The sequence below is a fragment of the Camelus ferus genome, chromosome 1 (genome assembly GCF_009834535.1).
Source record: "Camelus ferus isolate YT-003-E chromosome 1, BCGSAC_Cfer_1.0, whole genome shotgun sequence".
Taxonomy (NCBI): Eukaryota; Metazoa; Chordata; class Mammalia; order Artiodactyla; family Camelidae; genus Camelus; species Camelus ferus.
In genome coordinates this window covers 66,853,205-66,875,833 of record NC_045696.1, presented here as the reverse complement: position 1 = coordinate 66,875,833, position 22,629 = coordinate 66,853,205, and the positions used below count along the sequence as shown (strand labels likewise).

The 22,629-nt window shown below is 38.8% G+C and overlaps 1 protein-coding gene across 8 annotated transcripts in view; it reads left to right on the top strand.

The window, feature by feature from the left end:
* The window catches only part of TP63 (tumor protein p63), a 207,709-nt gene that overhangs the window by 28,313 nt on the left and 156,767 nt on the right, over positions 1-22,629 (top strand). Inside the window, exon 1 of one of the 8 annotated variants that reach the window (XM_032482261.1) lies at positions 10,138-10,157. The exons of the other annotated variants lie outside the window; for them this stretch is intronic. Within the exon in view, the coding sequence (XP_032338152.1) occupies positions 10,153-10,157 (5 nt within the window). The 5' untranslated portion in view covers positions 10,138-10,152. Of the gene's footprint in view, positions 1-10,137; positions 10,158-22,629 lie in introns of those variants that run through there. 8 annotated transcript variants of the gene reach the window in all.

Below are 22,629 nucleotides of genomic sequence, written 5' to 3'. Positions count from 1 at the left end.
TATATCAATGCAAAATACAAAATTCAAAAGAAAATTAGCACAGGACATGACTAGGTAATTTCCCAAAGAAAAATGGCAAATGGCCAATACGTATGTGAAAAATGCTCAACTTTGCCAGAATCTAAAGAATGGCAAATCAAAGTTGAGCGGCCATTTTTTTTGATGAATAAATTGGCACTTTTCCTTTTAAATTTAATACCCAGTGTCATAGAGGCTTCTATGAAGTGGTTACCTTCCTATACTGCTAAAGTTGTTACATCATTATGAAGGAAAATAGGACAATATTTGTAAAAGCCTTAAGAATGGTCACCATTTGACCTAGCGGTTTCATTTTTGGGAATTGATCATAAAGTGAAAATCAGATATAGACTGTATACAAAGTTGTTCATTGAACTATTATTTTTTTCATTTATTCATATATGTATATATTCCTTTTTGTATTCTTTTTCATTATAGGCCATTACAAGGTATTGAATATAGTTCTCTACGCTATACAGTAGGACTTTGTTGTTTATCTGTTTTATGTATAGTAGTGTGTATCTCCAAACCCCAAACTCTCAGTTTATCCTTCCCCACCCTGTTTCCCCTCTGGTAACCATAAGTTTGTTTTCTATGTCTGTGAGTCTGTCTCTGTTTTGTAAATAAGTTCATTTGTGGGTTTTTTTTTTCTTAGATTCCACATGTAAGTGATATCATATGATATTTTTCTTTCTCTTCAGTATTATTTATAATAGCAAAAAATAACCCAAAGAAAGTCAATGAGCTGTCCTCTGTGGCTTTCACTAATTGGTCTTGCCTAGGAAGCCTTTCACCCTTGTTCTGCTCTGAAAACTCCTACTCAAAAGCAACACAGACATCACTCCTGCCTCTGTGACCTTATGGTCTTTTCTACATACTTCCAGGGTTCCCCTTACCCCGCTGCACCAAAACCATCCACCCACTTCCCACACTAGACTGGGATTCTTAGAGACAGTGGATCTTTGGATCCATAGTAAAGCCTCAGCGACTGAATGATGTGTAGAGAGTATGTACTAAAGTTACTAATGAACATCCAGTTACACCAGGATCATACCAAGCACTTCCATATGCTATTTCATTTAATCTTCACAAAAAATCTTATCTTGTAGATGCTTTTCTCATTTCCATTGTACAGATGAGAAAACACAGGATTAGCAATTCATTAACATGCCAAGTCCATGTAGCTATTAAATGGTAAAGCTGAGACACAAGCCTACATTGATCATAATCCCCCGGGCTCTAACTCTTAAAGATTATAAAGACATTACCTAAAAGAACACTATATCTAACTTATAATAATAGATAACCATGTGCCAGGCATTGTATTAAATGCTTTATATGTATCTACTCATTTAAGCTTAACATCTTCATGTGGTAGATACTACTATTATCCCCATTTCACAGATGGAAATATCGGCACAGAACAATTGTATAATTTGCCAAACGCCTGATGGCTAGTGAGTGGCAGAGCTAGAATGAAGCCACATCCATTACCATTGGCTGTCTTGTAAAGTTCTTACCATTTGTGTGATGCTTTGATAACAATTTATAACACATAGCCAACTCACTGGCTTACTCTAGAGACAAATCTATCTCTAAAAACTTAGTTGCTGAAATACAAGATGCCAGCGCGGCACACACAGTGGGAAGCAGGAGAAATGCCATTTCTAAAACATGAAGGGGCTATCTTCCTTCCTTAGCATCCAGTGAATCGGTTCCATTCCCTATCGTATTTAGCACATTGAATATCCCACCATACAGTTGGACACCTTCAGCTCCCAAACACAGCCAAAAATGATGACTTCATCCTCTGTTCCTTCTCTGGGAACACGGTCTCCTCTTTATACTTGAACATGAAGTCATCGCAGCAGCCTGCCAGTCAGAGCCCCAGCTCACTACTTCTGAATTTATAGAATCTCCGTTTTGCATGACCTGGAATAGCAACAGCTCAGCACCTGCTCTCAAAGTGTTAAAGTGCCCAATGTTCTCACCAGAAGGAAATCTGCAGAATTCAGACATGTCACCTAGGATGAAAAATAGGTCCAGTAAGGTTTTACATTCAAGGTTTTAGGGACTAACAAGATTTGATTACATCCTAGACATTACATCCTAGACAACTGCAGGAAAGCAGTTGGTGAAATATCATGACTGCAGCACGGGATGCGGGTGGGTGAAAGGGCTCACGGCGTGACGTGGTCCTCCTCTAGAACGGGGAGAACTTCTCAAGACTAAAGGGCCGTATTGCTCCAAAGAGATTCTTTCATTCTTTACCTTCCGTTTAGGAACTCAACATTTATTTGGTACCTATGGTGTGCCAGGTACTTTGCTAGATGCCAAGAATACCAAGCTAAGAAAGAAACACTCTCTCTTCAAAAACCTAACATCCTGTAGGGAAGAGAGATAGTCAATCAAACAATTGCCCTGCAGGGGGCTTTGAAGGTAACGTGGACAGAGCGACGAACTCCACTTTAGGAAGTCAAACTGGTGGAAAAGGGAATTTCAGAAAGAAGGAAGTGCATGTAAGTAGGCATAAAAGTAAGAAGAAGGATGTATTTTGAAAAGTGTGGGTAATTTAGTATGTGCAAGACCGACAGCAGGAAATGGGAATAGACTAGGGCAGAGGGGTATGTGCCACCTTGTGGGTGATGTTAAGGGGTTTAGACTTAATCTGCACATCACTAGAGCAGGAAATAATTATTTACTCTCAGGAAATGGAAGTATATAGAAACACAGAGTAGAAGTAAAAGTAGAAAGTGTTAGTTAACAAAGCTAACCGAGGAGAGGAATGGTAGTGTGGGTAAGGTGGAGTCTGTCATCTTACTGTATAATCCTCTGTGTTATTTTAATTTCTGTGGTGGGTGTGCACTAATGTATTATGTATGAAATGAAGACAAACCAATAAATACAGAGGGAAAAAAGGAAGAGAATAAGAAAGACCCTAAGTATGACAGGCCCTCAGAAAACTAGAAATGAGGAGAGTCAAACAGAATGTAGGGTAAATGTTAAGAACTTCCTAAAAACCTATGAGACTATTTTCAATATAGCCAAGGATAGGAATCAGTGAGCAGACTGCCATAGCACTGAGGGGACCTCTGGAAGGGGAGGAGTCTGTGTGGGTGGGTGGGCGGGGTTAGTGGGGGGGGGGGAAAGGCAGGAAGGGGATGTTAAGGGACTTGGATGAGTTAGTTTGTAAAGACCAAGCAGCAAATAGACTAGCTTTCTTTTTTTTTTTCTCTTTTTTTCCCTTGTGTAATGTTTATTCATTTATTACTAATTTTTTGAGATGTTGGTTTTTGTCTTTTCTTCCATTTACTTTCCTACTTTTGTCCCCTGCCTGTATTTCTGCCTCTGTCTCACTTTGTTTCGAATACTTCTAGCATTTTGTCTTCAGGGCTACTTCCTTTTCCTTTCTCCTGCCTTTGTTCCTCTCACCCGGCTTCTTCCATCCTCTAAAGCCCAGTCAAGATGATGCTTTCGAGAACCCACTTCCTACTTTTAGGTCTTCTTCATATGAACTCCTGTAGCATTTTTGTTGAATTTCTCTGTAGTGCCTGGTTCCCTGTATACTCCTCAGAAGTTTATTTCTAGGACTGGTTCATGGTTCATCTTCAGTGTGTGTTCAGTGGAGGAAAGAGGGAAAGACAGGAAAGAGGAAAGAAAGAAAAGAAAGCCCTTCCTCTCTCAACTGGTTTTTCTATACAATTAGAATTGTGATAATAATATTTATTTAATGCATTTGTCTCTTCCCAGTGGTATTAGCTTTAAAGGGTTGAGGGGTGAATTAGAAATCATACATTTCTTCTTCAAAAACAATCTCCTTGAGACAATATGAACTCAAAAAAGAAAAAAATATATATATATATAAATATAAATAAATATTATATATATATATAAATCATATATAAATATATATATATATATGAATATATATATATATGAATATATATATATATATATATGAGACTAACTGAAAAAACAAATGGCCAGGGAGAAGAAGAAAAGAGTAGTGAGATGAACCTTACTTTGGGAATCAGAAACTTCATATTCTAGTCTTGACCTGGTCCCAGGTAGCTTTGCAGCTTAGAATATTGCACTTCACCTTTCTGAGTCACAGTTTTGTCCCTGTAAACTGAGTTTGACTATAGAGTCTCTAAATTGTTTGATTTTTCTTGGTAGAAGGATCGGGAGAGGGGGTGCAAAGTTGGGGGTCATCCTTGTTCCAAGAGAGGAAAGGAAGTCAGTAGGAATGTGTTCTCTGAGTGTCCAGGTCCAGATCCACCCTAGGCACTGATTTCTGAGTTTATCCCTTGAACCAGTATTTGTGGCTTCTTCTTCTCAACACAGGCTGGGAATGGAAGCTAGTGAGTGAGTGAGAAGTGATCTCAACAAGAGTGGCTGGGAAAGGAACTGTCTCAGAGGCCGGGTAGTAATGCCAGACAGAGAAACTGAGACACAGCTTAGCGGACTGTCCTTAGTTCTGCGACCATGGACCCTCACATCCTGGCTTTGAAAGAGTGAGTGGCAGGTGCCCTTGACTGTGACTCCCTGAGAAACAAATTCATGGATTGCTAGGACTGGGGAGGATCTTAGGGTCCACCTAATTGAAAAAGAATAAATCAAAACACATACACACTAGAACTAAAAAATTAATTACAAAGCTCACTAACTTGCCAGGTAAGGGAGCACACCTCCAGTGAAAAAGTTCACTGGAAAGTTATTAGGGGGGGATTCAGGGGTTTTAAGTGCTAGAAGGAGATGTTTCATGGTGACTGGGCTAATGGAGTGAAAATGTGTACTCCGGATAAGGGAGAAGCAGGCTATAGGTCTGCACACAGTTGGGCATAATAAGCCATCAGTCAGGAAAGAGTCTTCAGTCAGGTTTAACAGAGTCTGGAGAACCAGGACGACTCAAAGCCCATGGTCCATTACTGGCTCACTGGGCTCAAATTAGTTGTGATGAAACACAACCGTTTTGATATTTCCAAACCTAGTGTTCATGTAACTACAAAGCTGTCCTTTTACACAACCCAGTCCCGTCATTTTAGAGATGGGAAAACCAAGACAAGAAATGGGAAACCACCTGCCTGGTTTGAAGGAGTTCATCTCTGTGTCAGAAATCTGCTTGTCCTTGACCTTGGATGCCAGCCTGGTGTAGGACTTCGATGGCCTGCCTTCCTACCACTCTCATCCTTATTGTATTTGCTTCCTTTGTACATTGGGAACCTAGTTTGTGTTATTTTTGTATAATTGCAAAGGAATTTGGTATTAGTCTGAAAATGAAATGGGCTACTTCAATAAACAGTAAGACTACCAACGATCTGAATTGACCAGAGAATAGCAAGACAGTGGCAGGGCCACTGGAAAGAAATAGCAACCCTCAAATGAGTGGTTGTACTCAATGCCCCATAAGGTGCCTCAAATTCTAAAACTCTACATCAGCAGGACTGTGAGCATTGTGTTGTCATTGTCCCAGTATCTTCTCCTCTACCATGAGCATACTGAAAGCAGAAACAGTGTCTTATTCCCAATGCTCTGGAATGTATCAGGTGTCCAAAAGATGCCCATTAAATAACTGAGTGGGCATGTAAACCGTGGAGCAAACAGTTGGAGATCTCTTTGGAAGGACATCGATAGGGACTAGCGTATGTTGTTGCTCTTTATATTCTTTTCATTTCAAAGAAAGCCCTGATGCTGTGTGATCTGAAAGTTGCAAAGTCTTCATCTATTACAGCCCTGCAATTCTATTAGAGGCGAAGTGAAGCAATGATTATATCCAAAAGTCCCACAATAAGATGCAGTGTCTGGTCCCTTACAAAGAACCTGGGGGTTGACAGTATTGAGTTTAAAGAAATATTTTCATTCTGAGAAAAATACACTAAAAATCTTCAAACTGTAAAATGCCTTAGAGGGAGTCTTGTCTAACCCTCCCCATGTTCCCTACCCCTTTACCCCCTGTTACTGTAGGGACGAGTAACTAGAGAACTAGAAAAATGCGTAATTTAACTCATCTCCAAATCTCTAGGCCTCAAATATTCAGAAACATTATCAGTGAACGTGAGTATAGGGGGTGAACTTTCCTAAGATATGAAAGGTTTATTCCGATTCTTCTGTGCCTGCAGGAAGCTTCTTGATTACAAACACTTGGTTGCCTAAGAGGATACAGTTTCCACTCACTTCTGACACTGAATGTACTGGCTATAACACCCCTATGTCCAAGAAACAGCTGTTTCGTTTCCTCTTGCTCTGAAGTTACTTCCTGATCCATTCCCTCCCCAAACCCAACCGAGTCCTAATCACTGTGCTGTTAAACAAACGAAGATGTGGCTGCTGATAGGATTCAGTCCTCCAGGAGTTTATGGCCACCAAGTTTGGCAAGGGAGCTGATCAGAAAGCTGATACCCACTGCTACAGCAACCCTGCTCCCCCTGGACACCCTAGGACCTAATAGGAGCAAGTACGATGTCTGTATAAGCGGTGGCTTGAGAGGTCTGGCAGGGTTTCTGTTTAGAGAGGGTGAATGTAGCTCTACAGGCTTATTAGGGAGATAAAGCTGTTTCCTGCCCCACATTACTTTTCCCTGAATTAAGAATCTCAAAACATTAGAACTGAAATGTACTTTACAAGGTCAGCTTGTATTTAACTCCTCACTCTACAATTGGCAGAGACTAAGCCTCAGAGAGAGGAAACAAGCTTCCTTGAATCACACATCTGCCATGGCAGATGGAGTTTTCTGACTCCTGGAGTACCTTCCACCAAACTCGGCTGCATCCACCAGCAGCGGAGAATGACAGATTGACCAACGTGAAAATCTATCTTCTTACAGGTGGAGGAATTGAGACACTGTATTATATTTAACTTGTTCAAGATCATACACCAAAACTTAGTGGCTGAGCTTATTTTAAACCAAAAATTCTTTATCTAAGGAATCTGAGGTCCACTGATGAGCTTCTGGAGATTCCATGAATTGTTTGCATGTGAAACTGTGGCAAAAGTGTGTGCAGATGTGTGCGTTTTTCTGAGAGCATCGGTAAGTTTCATCAGATTTTCAAAAGGGTCATGATCCCAGAAAGGATAAGTAGGTCCTAGAGTACCTGCTCTTTGTGGCAGTTAAGATTTTTTTTTTAATGTCTTCAGGCCACACACAGGAGAAGTTTCTGTCTCAAATTTTCAGAAAACCATTTCCAGCAGTTCATCTTCTTGTTAAAGAAATATTTATACTGAATGGTTCCCTTGAGATAGTATCAACTACGTTATGGGATGGGGAATTGAAAAAGGAGAAAGTGGTGGCTATCAAAAACAGATGAGGCTGGTTTCTTTTCTAAACTTTTATATATTGTGTCTTTGTATTTTCATCAAGGTTTCATCCTTGGGTTTTTCATCTCCCGTGTGTTGGTAATCCTTGTCTTCTTTCCTCTATCTCACCACTCCCCTTGCCACAATGAGTAACCCAACAAGTTAGTGCCCTTAGAATGAGATGACATGGGTTTAAATTCAGGCTCTGCCACTGGCTAGTTCTGTGACCTTGGGAAATTTACCTTTTCTTTTCAGATTTCCAATCTCCTGGAAAACCTTTCAGTCAAATGAAATAAAATGCTTTCTATTATGTAGGTAAAAATCAAGCTATACATACAGAATCCAACAAAACTGGTGCTGAATAGGCAAAGTATGTGTTGACTTAATCTGCACATCTGCCATCAGTCTAATGAAGGTCAGGCTCTCCACTGAGAATGGGGTTCTGGCTCTGCTATAACTTGTTGTTTATCATTGGACCAGTCACTCTCCTTCATCCCCCATCTCAGGCACCTCTGTTTCTTTATCCAAAAGTTAGGGCCATTAAAGCAAAGTAGTCTCACCTTTATTTCTAGCTCTAACATTCTGTGGTCTCTCCAGCTGTCAGTGAAGTCTCAGTGGACCTGTGAAAATTGTTGTTCCCCCACAACATGGAGGAACAACATGATTCCCCCACAGCCACAGCTGGGAGAACTTCCTATAGACATATTTCTTTGAATTGATCTTGGGTGATACCCTCACAGCCCAAGAACTGAGTTCCTCAAGAAGGAACCCAAACCTGGCTGGAATGAGGGGGAGTGAGGAATGAGGTCTTAAGACTGTTCCTGGCATGCTTAACTGTTCTGCTCTGTCCTCCTTCTCCTGTGTCCAGATCCACTCACTGTACTATTTTTATTGAATCCCTCTATTAGTGTAGTTTCCAATAATTACAGAACTATTTTTAGAGGTTAATTCTGTACGATCCCTTGCTATTTTCAACTAGAATTGGGAACATATTTCCACATGTTTAAAGTTTGTCCCGATGATGTTTGCTTGACCAGACTCTTGAACCCAGTGTGGTGTTTAATAGAAAGTTAACTGGAGTCGGCAGTATTACTAATTTTCAGTCTCTGCTTCATCATAACAAGCAAATTACAAAGTGATTTAAATCATTTCCAGTATATTAATTCATATAACCTTCTCCTTAACTACCAGACTGCACAGAAGCTTAACTAGCTATCCACTTCACCATAAGAATGTATTTCTAACACTAGTATTTGATTGATAAACACCAGCTATGATTTGATACTGTGGTGACTCAGTATTTAAAACCTTACTGAGTTCATCTCTATATACTAGCATTATCTTTTTTCCAGTTTTATTAAGATACAATTGACATGTAATAATTTACATGTTTAAGGTGTACAATATAATAATTTGATATATGTATTTATTGCTAAATGATCACCACAATAAGTTTAGTTAACATTTATCATCTAACGTAATTAGAAAAAAAATTTTTCCTTGTGATGAGAAATGTTAAGATCTACTCCCTTGGCCACTTTCAGATATACACAACGGTTTTCTTAGCTATAGTCATCATGTTGTTCATTACATCCCCAGAACTTACTTACTTTGTAACTGGATGTCTGTTCCTTTTGACCACTTTTACTCAACTCCCCACCTCCCACCCCAGACTCTGGCAACCACAAATCTGATCTCTTTTTCTATGAATTTGGGTTTTTTTTAAGTTGTTTCCTTAGGGACTTGACATTCACTTCAACAAATATAAAATACTTTTGAAAATGTGGAAGTATCCTTCCCATTTTGTATTGGGGTAGGAAAGGAGGCTGGAGACTGCATTCCAATGATTCTGAACTATTGAGTTGAATTCAAGTACCATCAATTAATTACCCAGTTGTCTGTTTTTTTTTTTTTTTCCTTCTACAACAATGATGTAAAAAACTCCAGGATGACTAGATGTTAGTAGCTATACTTCATCAATATAGTTTTGAGTGAAATCTTTGAGTGAAATAGAAAAAAAAAAAAAGTAGTGTTGTATATATAAAAAATTCTAGAGTTGGCAAAACTATAAATCTGGACATTTTGACACAGCTTTATGCATACCTGCATTGATTGTATTGAAAGTCACCTATTTAAAATTTTAATGTTAAGTGGCTAATTAAGCTTGAGTTATGGCACCTTACAAAAATATTTACCAACGTGGATTTTAGCTACTAAAGGAATGTATTTTAAGTCATCCCAGCTTCAACAGTATCTGATTTTAGAAACAGAAGAGTTATGCGTGCTGATGCTGTCTGGTGACTAGGGAACACTTGTCTGATTGCAGGGCTGAGTAGATAAATCCCCTTGTACCTTTTAGAAGTCTTAGTCGCTTAATCTGCATGGACATTTGAAGTGTCTGGAGTGAGACTTGATAAAAGGTGGATCAACAGGTTGTGCGGTAACTCGAGGTTAAATGCCTGCCCAGAGGCTCCTAAAGATGATTCTTTTGATTCTTCTAATTGAGGTTGTTAAACAGCAGCCATAGGAGAAGCACTGTGATGAGCGAAGACTAGCAGGATGGTTTTCTGATACGTCTCCATCTTAAGTAATACGGTCTTGATGAATAAAGGTGCCGTCATTCACAGATTTTGTTTCAATTAGCATGTATTGAACACCTCATCCTGGGTTGGGCACAGTGTTTGTGCTCCCCTGTGCTCTGTCTCATTTGGTTCTCACAACAGCACTGCTACTGAAGCTCTATTATTATCTCAAAATTACAGATGAGAAATGGAAGCCCCACATGGTGAAGACCAATATGTAACATGGTGATTTTCTAGTTGCAAATGCAGGAATGCCAGTATGGGGTAAGTAGATAGATATCCTGGCTCAAATGTGGTATCACCATGGAGGACCAGAGATTCATGGGTATTACTGACTGGGCAGCCATGACACAATAACATGTCTTATGCCCCTTGATGTGGTCAGGGTAGATCTTCCACATTCATCTAATACTGATGTGCTCTACTGAAAAGAGCTGATCCACAGAGAACTGGAAGCAAGTCTTGTCTAGGAGCACTGACTTCCCCACTTCTTAAAGTTAAGGTAGTGAGTTCTTTTACACCCTCTAAATCTTCCAAGGATAATCTTAGGAAGGATTATGGTGATGGTAATGATCACATTATTCCATTCTAGGATCATAAGAAGGCTTGGGTCATATGACTGCATTCCAAATCTTTTTGACAGTTAATATAGCACCAACGTGATGTTACTAAATTGTGCTTAGGCAGATTACCAAGGTCCATCCAAACCAGAAATCCTGTGATTTGTGATTTCATAAAGGGTAGTTAAGATTGGTTTCCAAGTTTTCTACAAAGAGAGAGAAACTTTGAAACTAGATATTGGAACTATGTTTACAAATAGTGGGAAGATGAAGTATGGGGCTGTTATCTTTCCATGTCTTATGATAAAGTGAATTAAATAACAAAGGTTTTAAAGATGAGTCTAGTTTAAAACTGCTTGCTCCCTCTTGATGTAAGCTTATTAGCTGCCTAGAGTACATTATTCAATCTCTCCAGGACTCAGTTTCTTTAACTGTTAAAAAAAAAAAAAAAGAAAAAAAAAAAAATGATAACATTGTATCTGTCTTATATGGTTAGTGTGAAGATTAAACTGAGCAAATGTATATGAAAGTGTTTAGAGTCTAGCACAGAATAAGTCTCAGTAAATATGATCAATCACTAGTATCAGTATTGTATTGTACTTCAAGGAAGCCTTTGTGTTACAGGGAGATGACTCCAGTAGTTTCTTCTCAAGAGTTATGTGTGTCAAAAGGGAAGGAAGAAATTTGCCTATTTCTGTGAGGATCTGAAAGCTATGAAAATTCCTCTCTCAGGATTTCTACAAAGTTTGATAGATGAATGGCGAGTCTTTTAGAAAAGGGATAAAACAGAAATTTAAGTCAGGCATGTCCAGCATGAATGAGAGCTCAGGGAGAAGTCCAACTGATTATGGAAAACCATCTTTCAGGATGCCAGAGCTAAGGGTGTAAGACTGATCTGTAGTAACATGAGGATACACACACACACACACACACACACACACACACACACACATATATAATTTTTAAGCAAAGCAGGGAATGCGGTAGAAATAAAAACAGTAATTATTTAGATAATATTTACTCCTATGGAGAATAAAAATAAAAACAAAGCAAAACAAAACAAATCACAAATTCATACTGTCCAGTGGAAAAGCCTAGACTTATGCTTATTTACAGGGAGCCCAATCCCTGCTGTCATTTCCTAGATAATGAACTTGGTCGAACTGCTCACTGTCTCTACACTCATTTTCTTCTTCTGCCAAGTGGGGGTGATAATGCCTGGCCTACAGTCACGGTTGTTCAGTCCTGTTAGTTGCCTGCATTCTTTGAGTCTGAACTCCCTGTCTTGATTTGGTGCTAGGATTTTTTTCTTCTTCTTTTCTCATGCAGATCAACACCACATGCAGGATTTAGCCTTAATGATCTGAGTAAGTGGGCCTAATCCAAAGTTCTGTCTGTATGAAAACCTTCTTTGCAGGTTTGAAATTCCGGAGTACAAGGGCATTGTTTTATGGGGCATCCCTAATAGTTTAGGGTTGGCTAAAGAAAGCTCCTCAAATTAGCCCTGGGGACTTTTGCTCGAGGATTAATCTTGCCATGTGGCCTTTGGGAGTTCCTTGGAACTGGAGCTGCATTAGTGGGTTGGTTGCTAAGCTTCCAATGGGCTTCTTGTTGTTTTAGTAGCTTCCCTGGAAGAATTAAAGGTTTTAACAGAATGTGAAACATCAGACAGAAACTGTAGGGAAGATTTATTGACAATGAATCTCAACTTTCTGAAAGTTCACTTGAAACCAACTTCCTTCTCAGTCAAAATGATTCAGATCTGAAACCCTCCGGGGGCCTCTCAGGGACTTTAGAGCATTAGGGAGCTTTTTAGTTGCTGTCATAGATTATCTCTCCATTGTTTCTTGACTTGTTGAGGGGAGATTTGATTGGTACGTCGGCTTTTCCCTAGGGCCTTAAATTCTTCTCCCATTCAGAAGATAAGTAGGACTCCAGGATGCATTCCACAAAGGCTTCTCCCCTGCGTGGATCCCAAGGCAACCAGCCCGAGCTGTGCCAAGGGTCTAAGGAGCAGGGCAGATGTCACAGGGAAAGAGCCAAAGGAAAAAGACCAGGCTGAGTGGTGCTGGGCGTTGCTGTGGCTGCCACTCTGTTTTTAGCTAAGTACAGAATCAAGACTGAGTGGAGAGAGCGAAACACACAGACTTGAATTTGAGTCTTTGCTCTGTCACTGGAAACGTGATCTTGCAAAACTTAAACTTCTGTCATGCTTCTTTGCCTCTTCCATAAAGTGCGCTGAGTAATTTCTGTCTTGAAATGTTATTGATATTATCAGAAATAATACAGGTATGAAGGAATAGTAGGAAGCGGACAAGTCACGTCATTACCACCAGGTGCGGAGCACTGACTCACGCAGTGTGTGCCAGGCATTGTCGCTGTGCTCCATGTGTATTTTCACATCTCAGCTTCTTGAAATCTACAAAGTGGGTGTCTCATTTTGCAGATGAGAAGCACTAGAATTGGTGAGGTTAAGTAACTTTTTTCCACCCAGCTGTTGAGTGGTGCCACCAGAACTGGCAACAGGACTGACTCACAAACCCCTCTCACTGCTGCTGCTTGCCTGGGGCTCAAACCAAAGTTCTGTCTCTATGACAAGGAAAAGAATAGGCGAGTGGCTGCCCATCTGAGCAGGGTTTGCGTGAGATGTGAAAGGAGGGATAGAGGGCCGAGTTGTTTAAGGGCTTTAAATAAAAGTCATTTTCAGAAAGCCAGTTCCTTACGTCTTGATGCCAGGAAGAGTCAGGAAGTGCACCAACGCTGTCTAGTTTGGTCACACAGTGACCATGACTTATCCAGAGTCACATAGGTCAGTTGTTGGGAGTAACTATATATTTTAGGACTTTGAGACATGAAAAGTGGGGACCATGAAATCAAACAGATGTAGGGTCGCATGTCTCAGTAAGTGTTAAGGACTTCCGTTCTAGTTAGTGTGCAATATATATGTCTTCAAATAATCAGTATTAAGTCAAAATGAATCATTCTGTAAAATGATTCCATATAGTGACATTCTAATTTGTAACAGGAATGTCAAAACCACAGGAGTGGTATCACTGTTTCTAAGGGGTTGGATTTACGAATTTCTGCATATTTCCACTGAAGAAAAGAAGTAACTGCAAGGCACTGCTGGGGAGTTTTTAAAAAAAAAAAAAAAAAACCCTATGCCTTGCGAATAAACAAACAATGAATTTGCTCTGATCTCAATCACTGCAGCCTTGAGCAAGGAAGTGTCCCTCTGTGGGGTCTCAGTTTTGTTACTGATGGAAAGAGAGGGTTAGTTGGTCTATTTTTTATCTCCCTTCCTCCTTACTTCTGAACTTTTCTTTTTCAAATGAAATTTGACTGGAAAACAAAAAGACAACTTAAACAAAAACAAGCTGAAACGCTACTGTTGATGAGATGGGGGAGAGAAACACAGATGAGAAAGCACTTGGACAAGATTATTACTAAGGCCTTTTGCCCTCTAACATTCTACAATCTGTTAACCTAGGAGGTTCCAATCCTGGCTACACATTAGAATTGCCTGGGGAGTTTGTGAAAAATACTGATACCCTGACCCAACCTCTAAAGATTCTGATTTAATAATTTAATACACCTGGTGGGGGGGGGTTGTGCACTGGTTTATATACATTTATATATGCGTGATATATATATTTGATTTAGATATATACACACAGACACATATACACACACACACACATTTTTTCACAGCTTTCCCAATGATTCTAATATGCATACAGGAGTTAAACAAACATATTAATTCTCAGACATACCCGTTCTGCACAATCTCCCCATATGAATTTTTAAGATTAAATATTTAAGTACTTAGCATATTTCGATAAAATGACTGGAAACATTTCAACATTTGTATACTTTTGAAAGACATTCTTATAGGGCAAGTGACTGTCTTAATCTCCTAGAAACTTCTGACACACACACACACACACACACACACACACACACACACATCTGTATTTGTATATAAAAGAAAAAATATGTATGTATGTACTTCAGTGTTCTCTTCTTCATTCTTCCCTTGCTGTCGGTGTTACCTAACACGTGTCACCTCTATAATTGATGTTTCACCTGAGCACAGAACTGCTGTTCGCGCCCAGAGGGGCCATGCCTCCCATCCTTGAGTTAAATCAGAACCTCTAGTGGGCTTGGAGAGCTTGTTGAGTTCATAAAAACAGATATAAGACAGAATTTTGTGTCTGGAAAATTGAAAAGGAGCCTACTGATTTCAAGACCCTGGGTAAAGGAAAATCCTCTTGGGGGTACATCGGATTCTCCAGGCATGTGGAAGATTTTTTGTATGCCAAAAGGTTTAGATCTGAAAGGAGATCATTTGCCACTTTAAATTGCTCACATCAGGGAGCACATATTGGTCTGCTGTAGCTAACATTATCCTGGCAAGAAAATAGACCCGTTTGCCACTGTGACCTTAGCCCTCCTATCTTCTGCCTGTGGGCCCTCAGCTTCTTGTGACATCCAGCCACACATCTGATGCTGGTGTACTTCTCAGCCATCCAACGCCAATACATCAGATCCAGGATTACCTAGATCCTACACATCATCCAGGTGGAAGGGAAAGCTCTCTAAGACCAAGGAACATAGGTTACCACTAGCTTTGATCAAACCGATAAGATAGGGCCAGAGAGAGGGCTTGAAACATTGCCTAAAGCAGCAGCAGCCCTGACACCAGACCTCTGCTGCTAAAACAGGACCCCAAAGAGGCCCCCGGAAGGAATCACTCTCCACATACTGCGTAATTTCTTGTACACACAGAAAGATCCACAAACTGTACATAATGTCTCACTTCATTTTGTTTCCTTATGATTCCTTGAAAGTACTCTCTTGCTGGCCCACTTTCATAAGATTTTAGCGATATAGAAGTGGGCGAAGCATTTTAGCTTTGCTGATAATTGTTGTCAACATTGATCGCATTTTAGAACCATACTGTGATCATTTTTAATAGCACAGTTTTATAATATCAGCTAAAAACAGATTTTTTAAAAAGCCTCTATGTTTTATCACTCCAGCAAATTAAACATTTCTATTTTCCAGTTCCCTTCCAATATCTAGTTAGATGCTTGCATAATATTTGAATAGCTGTAACCACAACACAGATAACACTGTATAACTTAAATGTATCATATATGCATTTTCCTGAATTTGCCACAGTGATCATTTTAAGGACTGAATATAATTTTACTGTGTAGATTTGCCAGCATATACACTAAATACCAGTCTTATATGTTGATTTTAGGTGAGATACATACTTTTTGCTAATATTAACAATTCTGTAGTCATGATCTATATACATTCATACATTCATGTATTTTCCTTGTTTTGAAAATTTTTCTTTGGAAATAACCTCAGGTGTAGGTTTGCTGTGTCAGAGGGTAAGGATGTATTTATGCTATAGCATATGTAAATTTTTGCTCTTTTACATATTTCATAGCACAACCTTGTTAGGCAAATGCCACTAATTTGAAATTTAGATTATTATCCTGGAAAATGATTACTCTTTAAAGACATAATAGTGTTCTAAATACAAATACTAATATCATAAGTATTATAAGAACTTATAAATTACAAATCTGAAATGCAAATCAAAACCATGAGATATTACCCCACCTCTGATAGAATGGCTATTATATAAACAATAAGACGTAGTAAGTGTTGGCAAAGATGTGGAGAAAAGGGAACCCTTGTGCACTATTGGTGGGAATGCAAAGTTGGTGCAGCTACAATGGAAAACAGTATGGAAGTTCCCCCCAAAATTAAAAATAGAATTACCATAAGATCCAGCAATTCTACTCCTAGACATTTATCCAAAGAAAATGAAAACACTAACTTGAAAAGATGTATCACTCCCATGTTTATTGCAGCATTTTTTAAAATAGCCAAGATATGGAAACAACCAAAGTGTCCATCAACAGGTGGATGAATGGATAAAGAAAACACACACACAATGGAATATTACTCAGCCATAAAAAAGAATGGAATCTTGTTATTTGTGACAACATGGATAGACCTTGAGCACATTATGCTAAGTGAAATAAGTCAGACCGAGAAAGACAAATGGTGTAGGCTCTAAAAACAAAAACAAAAACAAATAAACAAAAGCTCTCAGACACAGAGAACAGATTTATGGTTACCAGAGAAGAAGAGTAGGAGAGGGGAAAAGGATGAAGGGATTCAAAAGGTACAAACTTTCAGTTATAAAATAAATAAGCTATGGGGATGTAATGTATTGCATGGCAACTATAGTTAATAATACTGCATTACATATTTGAAAGTTGGTAAGAGAGTAAACCTTAAAATTTTCATCACAAAGGAAAACAATCCTGTAACTATGTATGGTGATGGATTACTGTTGTAGTGGTCATTTTGCAGGATACACCAATATCAAATCATTATGTTGCACAGGTGAAACTAATTAATATATGCCAATTACACCTCATTAAAACATTTTTAAAAATAAGTAAAGCAAATTTAAAGCCTATATTTAAAACTTTCATGAGTTGTACTGTGCTTATATAAGTAGAAATTTATTGCTAATTAAAAATGGACCTTAACTATTCTTTAGAGTAGCCTTTCAATCTTTTTTATCACTAGCCCATAATAGAAATATGCTGTTTATGTAGCGTGTATGCTCTGTGCACACACACACACATACACACATACACACATAGACACATCAATATCTGTAAGTTGAACTAAAAAATTTCATGAAACAATCCTCACCCAGACTACATGCAGTGGGATCTGGTGTACCTGTTCCATTGTGATTTATTTCATTCCAGAATCATCTACTGTGTGCTTTCATTCTCTCTCCTTCTCTTGTTCTTTCCTTAAGCCAGCTGTAGCCCATTACATTGGTTTCATGCTCTCAATTAGCAGACCAATAAATACTCTTTGAAAGCTGCCTTGCCAATATGCATTATGTAGAACTTAAAAATGATCTACCAACATTGAATTCATATAACTACATGTACTGTCTTTTAACCACAATCTATCTTTCAGTTTCCTTTTTTGTTCATTTAGCTGGAATCCGATTTTTGGTTCTGTCATCCTGTACATTTTATACCAAAATCTAAACTCTGACTCATGGCATATAACAGCATTCCATGTGGCTGCTTAATTTCTTCTCTGGCTTGAATAAATCTAATCTCTGAGGAAACATTCAATGGCATATGCTTACTAAGGTATGTTATGCCAAAGTAGCTAGTATGCCTGACATAAAGGAGACATTCAAAGCATGTTTGCTGACCACAAATGAACAGATTATAAAGGGGAGCATAAAGAATACTTATGATTTTTTTTCTTAGTGAAGTGGTGGATTGCATGCTTAGCATGCACAAGGTCCTGGGTTCAAGCCCCAGTTCCTCCATTAAAAAAATAAATAAATAAATAAGCCTAAATACCCCTCAAAACATAAACAAACAAACAAACAAACAAAATTACCTCACCTACCCACAAAAAAAAGAGTAAGAATATTTGCAGTAGGCTGGCGAAAGGCTTAAATCCCCAGACCACCTGGCACTCAGAGATGCAGATTTAGTCATTGACTCCTTCGTTACCACTACTTTAGTAGACTACCGTGAGCATTGCTTAAACTCCGAGAAAGTAGCATACTATGCAAGAAATAATAGTCACTTATTAAAATATTCAAAAATATAATTACTACTTGTAGACTTCTTTTTACCCACAAATTGCTCTATGGCTCAGAGATACCGATAGAACAGTGGTTATGAACCTTTCCATTGTTCAAGAAATTGTAGAGTGCCAACCAATCTTTTTCACATATTCCTACAAAAGCAATCTCTCACATATGCAGAACGTGTTACTACAGTATGTCTTACCACATATCCCCATGGAGTCACATTTCCCCATGTAGTTATTTACTGTTCACCTTTGTTTCTCCTTTCTTCCTTTATGTCCGTTTTAACCCATGATGGTGTAGTGCATTATTTATCTTGTACATTATTTAAATTTAAAACTTAGCTGAAATATAGATTTTTTTCCCCCACATTGATTAAGTCGGTAATTATTATTTGGCTTTATTGAAAACAAGGAAGAAACAATATTATATAAACTACTACTTTCCTCTTTTTGGTAGGATTTACAGTGTGCTTTTGTAACAAATTATTGTGATATTTTCCTACTTTCAATCAAAGTAGCCTTTTTTAATTCCCAAAGAGTTGAATTCATAAGTTAGTTATAGCTTTGCTTTACAAGACTTTAGCAAACATCAAGATTATATTTCTATCTAAGCTTTTCATTATTCTTTTGTCTTAATTTTTTTTTCTTTTTCCATTATAGGGACAAAATCTAAAACTGAAGTATAATGTTAAAACTTTAATTTGTCTTTATTTTAAATCACTCTTTACTTAATGTAGCTTTATGTTATTTATTCTTAATGGAAAAAGTAGCAAACAGAACATTGATTTTTTTAGTGTTGTTGATGTTTTATTTGAGAATTACAGTTGCTTTTTTGTTTGAGACGTCTTTAGTAAATATTTTTGTGGATCACTGACTTTGTCATTGATTTACAACTCCAAAGAGGATACTCTGAGGCCACATAATAAAGGGAAAGCTACAGTGAGAGGTCACATAACTCAAGGATTGTAGTTCTCCTTTAAAGGTTTGGGCCTTACAACTTAACCTCTGTTCCCATTTTCTTTATCCCCACGATGGATAAAGAAAATGTGACCTTGCTTATATTTTATAGGAATATTTTGGAAATGAATAAACATATATGTCAATAAGTGCTTTGAATTCTTGAAATAAAGGCAGTTATCATATCATTAACTTAGTAACAGCAAGAAGAATGGGTTGAGTGACACTTGGATATCAATACTTACTTGAGTCTACTATGTTTTAAAAAGTGTCTATATACAGTACTAACGTCATGGAGATCTGTGTGTGTGTTGGGAAAAAGTGGTGCAGGAGGAAAGTAAAAGAGAAAACATACACCGAGTCTCCCTATGTGCCAGACCTTGTAAATACACTTTCTCAGATAATTCTCCCAACCACCCCGCTGAGTATATACCATTATCCCCATGTTGTAGAGGATGAAAATGCTCCTATGCTCATGTCTCCCAATTGATGAGTTCCTAAGCTAGGATTTGAACCCAACTATAAACTTCAGCTCTGCCGGACATAAGATTTCTCAACTTTCTTTTCTTTCTTCCTTTTTATTTTTAAAGCATTTTTAATGACTCTTTTTTTTGAAGCAGTCTAGTTTTATTTTATTTTGGAGGAGGGGAGAAGCAATTAGGTTTGTTTATTTATCTGTTTATTTATTTATTTATTTATTGGTGGTACTGGGGATTGAATCCAGGACCTCATGCATGCTAGGCATGCACTCTACCACTGAGCTATACTCTTCCCCCCAAGATTTCTCAACTTTCAAATTGCTTTGGAAACTTCTGTTTACAGCTAAAATAGGAAAGGGTAGGGCTAATTTAATTAAAAGAAATAATTCATAATATTACCCAAAGAGATGTCTTTTTTAGCTTCCCTCAATGTTTCCATTACCATTTTAGCTGAAGATGTGGATCATGTCTTAATTTATCTTGCTGCTTTGCCCAACTCTTGTCCCTGGCCTTACAAAAATATACTCGCTAAACATGAGTTAAAGGGCAGGACTTCTACTGCAATTTCTCTGCTTGGTTATTTCTGTCATTAAAATGGTCATTTCAGAGAGGGACAGGAGGTTGAGCTAGAGGAGAGTGAGGGAAGGAGGGGCGGGTTGACGGAGTTAGGGAAATTCCAGATGACACAGATTGCCAGATTTCCTGCTGGTCCTCTATTGCCAAACTCTGCCTCCTGCTCTTCTTACACAGCTGTGTGCTTCATTAAATAGTGATGTCTACAAATCACAGCAGTGTTAAAATGCAGAGCAGGGGGAATTCCTGTACACTGGATGCTGCCAAGTTCCTAGAGTTTTAACAGCACTTCAGACTGCCTCCCTCCCCTCCAAAAACTATAAATAAGTTCAATATCAAGAGTGTACTCATCAATGATAGGGCCTCTCTGTTCTCTTGGAGACCTGGAAACATTACGTAGACACATCAGTAAAGGTGCCCACAGTTTAAGGCAACCTAGTATGGACCTTATGTTGTCAGAGATAAGACTCTTGACCTTGAGGTTGCTGTTTGTCTTCTAGTTGAGTCAGGGACCATTGCCTTATCATTTGAAACAGATTCTCCCATCCACGGTTTGGGTGTAGTGTTTTCCAGAAACCTGCCTTATGGGATTTTGTGCCAAGAACCCAGTTGCCACTGCTCAGAGGAGGGATAAAAGGGACATGGGTTTAAGTCAACACTGTACATTGAGAGGTTACTTGTGCAAGGCACTATGCTGCAGGAAGTCGAGGAGGACAGTGGAAGCAGGAAAAGGCTACTATACACTAAGAGGGCTAGTGCAAGGTAAGCTCTGATGAGTGGTATCCTAGAGATTTTAAAGAGACACAATGGGCATATTCGGGGAGAAATGCAAATTTCACCTGCATGGATTGGATAAGTTTCCAGGGAGAGGTAACACTGGCTCCATCCAGGCTTTGAAAGATAAAGATGGAGGTACTTCCAAAGGAGAAAAAAAAAATGTACACAAAGGTACAGAGAATGGAATTCAGTTGATTATGAGAATCACGTGTTGCCTTGTGTCTAAGTGGCAGCATTATAACTGCATTGCAATACACACAGGACTGTTGGTCTGGTGATGACAACAAATCACGTGGTGGCCTCATGCAGGCATATTGTCTCCAGTCAGGCCCACCTATATCTTAGCTTACAGTCAGCTGAATTCTTACATTGATGTTATGTGCCTCGCACATGGGGATATTTGAATTTGTGACCCCTGGGGCTTGAATAAAGAATACGAGAGAGAGAGGTGGTTCAATGGAGCTTCAGTAATAGGAGGTTATTGCTGTGGCTGTTGGTGGATGGACAGAGGAAGAGAAGGAGTATGAAGGATCAAAGTGGAGAGGGTCTGGAGGCCCCTGGAAGAAAAGTAGTAGCTAGCCGGTAGGAAGAACTTAAGTCTACCCTTCTCTAGCGAGTTCAGTACCCCAACCAGACAAGGAAAACAGAACAATCCAAGGTAATTGTATTTACTGAGTACATACTTGCCCCAACACTATAATAAGCACAGTGGTGGATATGGAGATACAATAATACACTGCCCCTGTCTTCAACTACAAGGAGCAGAGATACGTAAGCAACTATTGCACAAGACAGAATTCATTAAGAGCTAGCAGTTTGCCATGGAAGTATGGAGGAAGACAGATTTATTTTGACTACAGAAGGACAAGAAACATTGCCGAAGAATGATATTTGAGGTGAGATGTAAAGATTTGCTAGGTTGTTGATTAGTAAGCAAATGGGGGAAAGTATTTTTGATTGAAAGAAAGAGTAAGCAAAGAGACAGGCTATAAAATGCAAGGGCTGTTTCAGAAATTAAGACTAGGACATGAATTATACTTTGTTATGAGATGAGATGAGAGTCAGATTTTCAAGCATCTTAAAGCCATTCCACTGAGTTTGGACTTCCATTGATCAGGGGCCATTGAAGATATCTGAGATGGGACGTGACACAGTCAGGTCTTTGTATAAACTCGGGGGTGCTGGGGTGCTGTTATTGCCACATCTTATATCTCCAAGTAAGAGCTGGGCTTGTCTGAGAATTTCCCAGACCACCACAGCATAGGGAGATAGGTCAGGATTGGAATGACTGATTACTTGGCTTGAGGGTCAGATATATATCGAGATGCACAAATCTAGCTGTTAATATAGATTTGATGTCTGCTCCCTATCCAACCACCCCTGCTTCTGTGGGCTCTCATAGCATTTGATTTATTCTCTTCTATTTCTGGCTCTTAACATACTGCCTGGTAATAGGTACTCAGTAAATGTTTGCTGAATGAACAAACTACTAACTTGTTTTAACAAGTGAGGAAGAACCTGGTTATCAGAGCTTGAGTAAACAATCTGTACACGAGCATCTGGTTTTGAGGAGAACAGAAGACGAGCCTTTGGTTCTTCTCCTTTTGGCCTTGAGTACTTAGATAAATCACTCATTTCCCGGGGTGAGTCTCCTTCATTGGAAACAAGTTGATTGTATCCAAAATAACCAGGGAACATTCTTACTGTGCTTTACCCTCA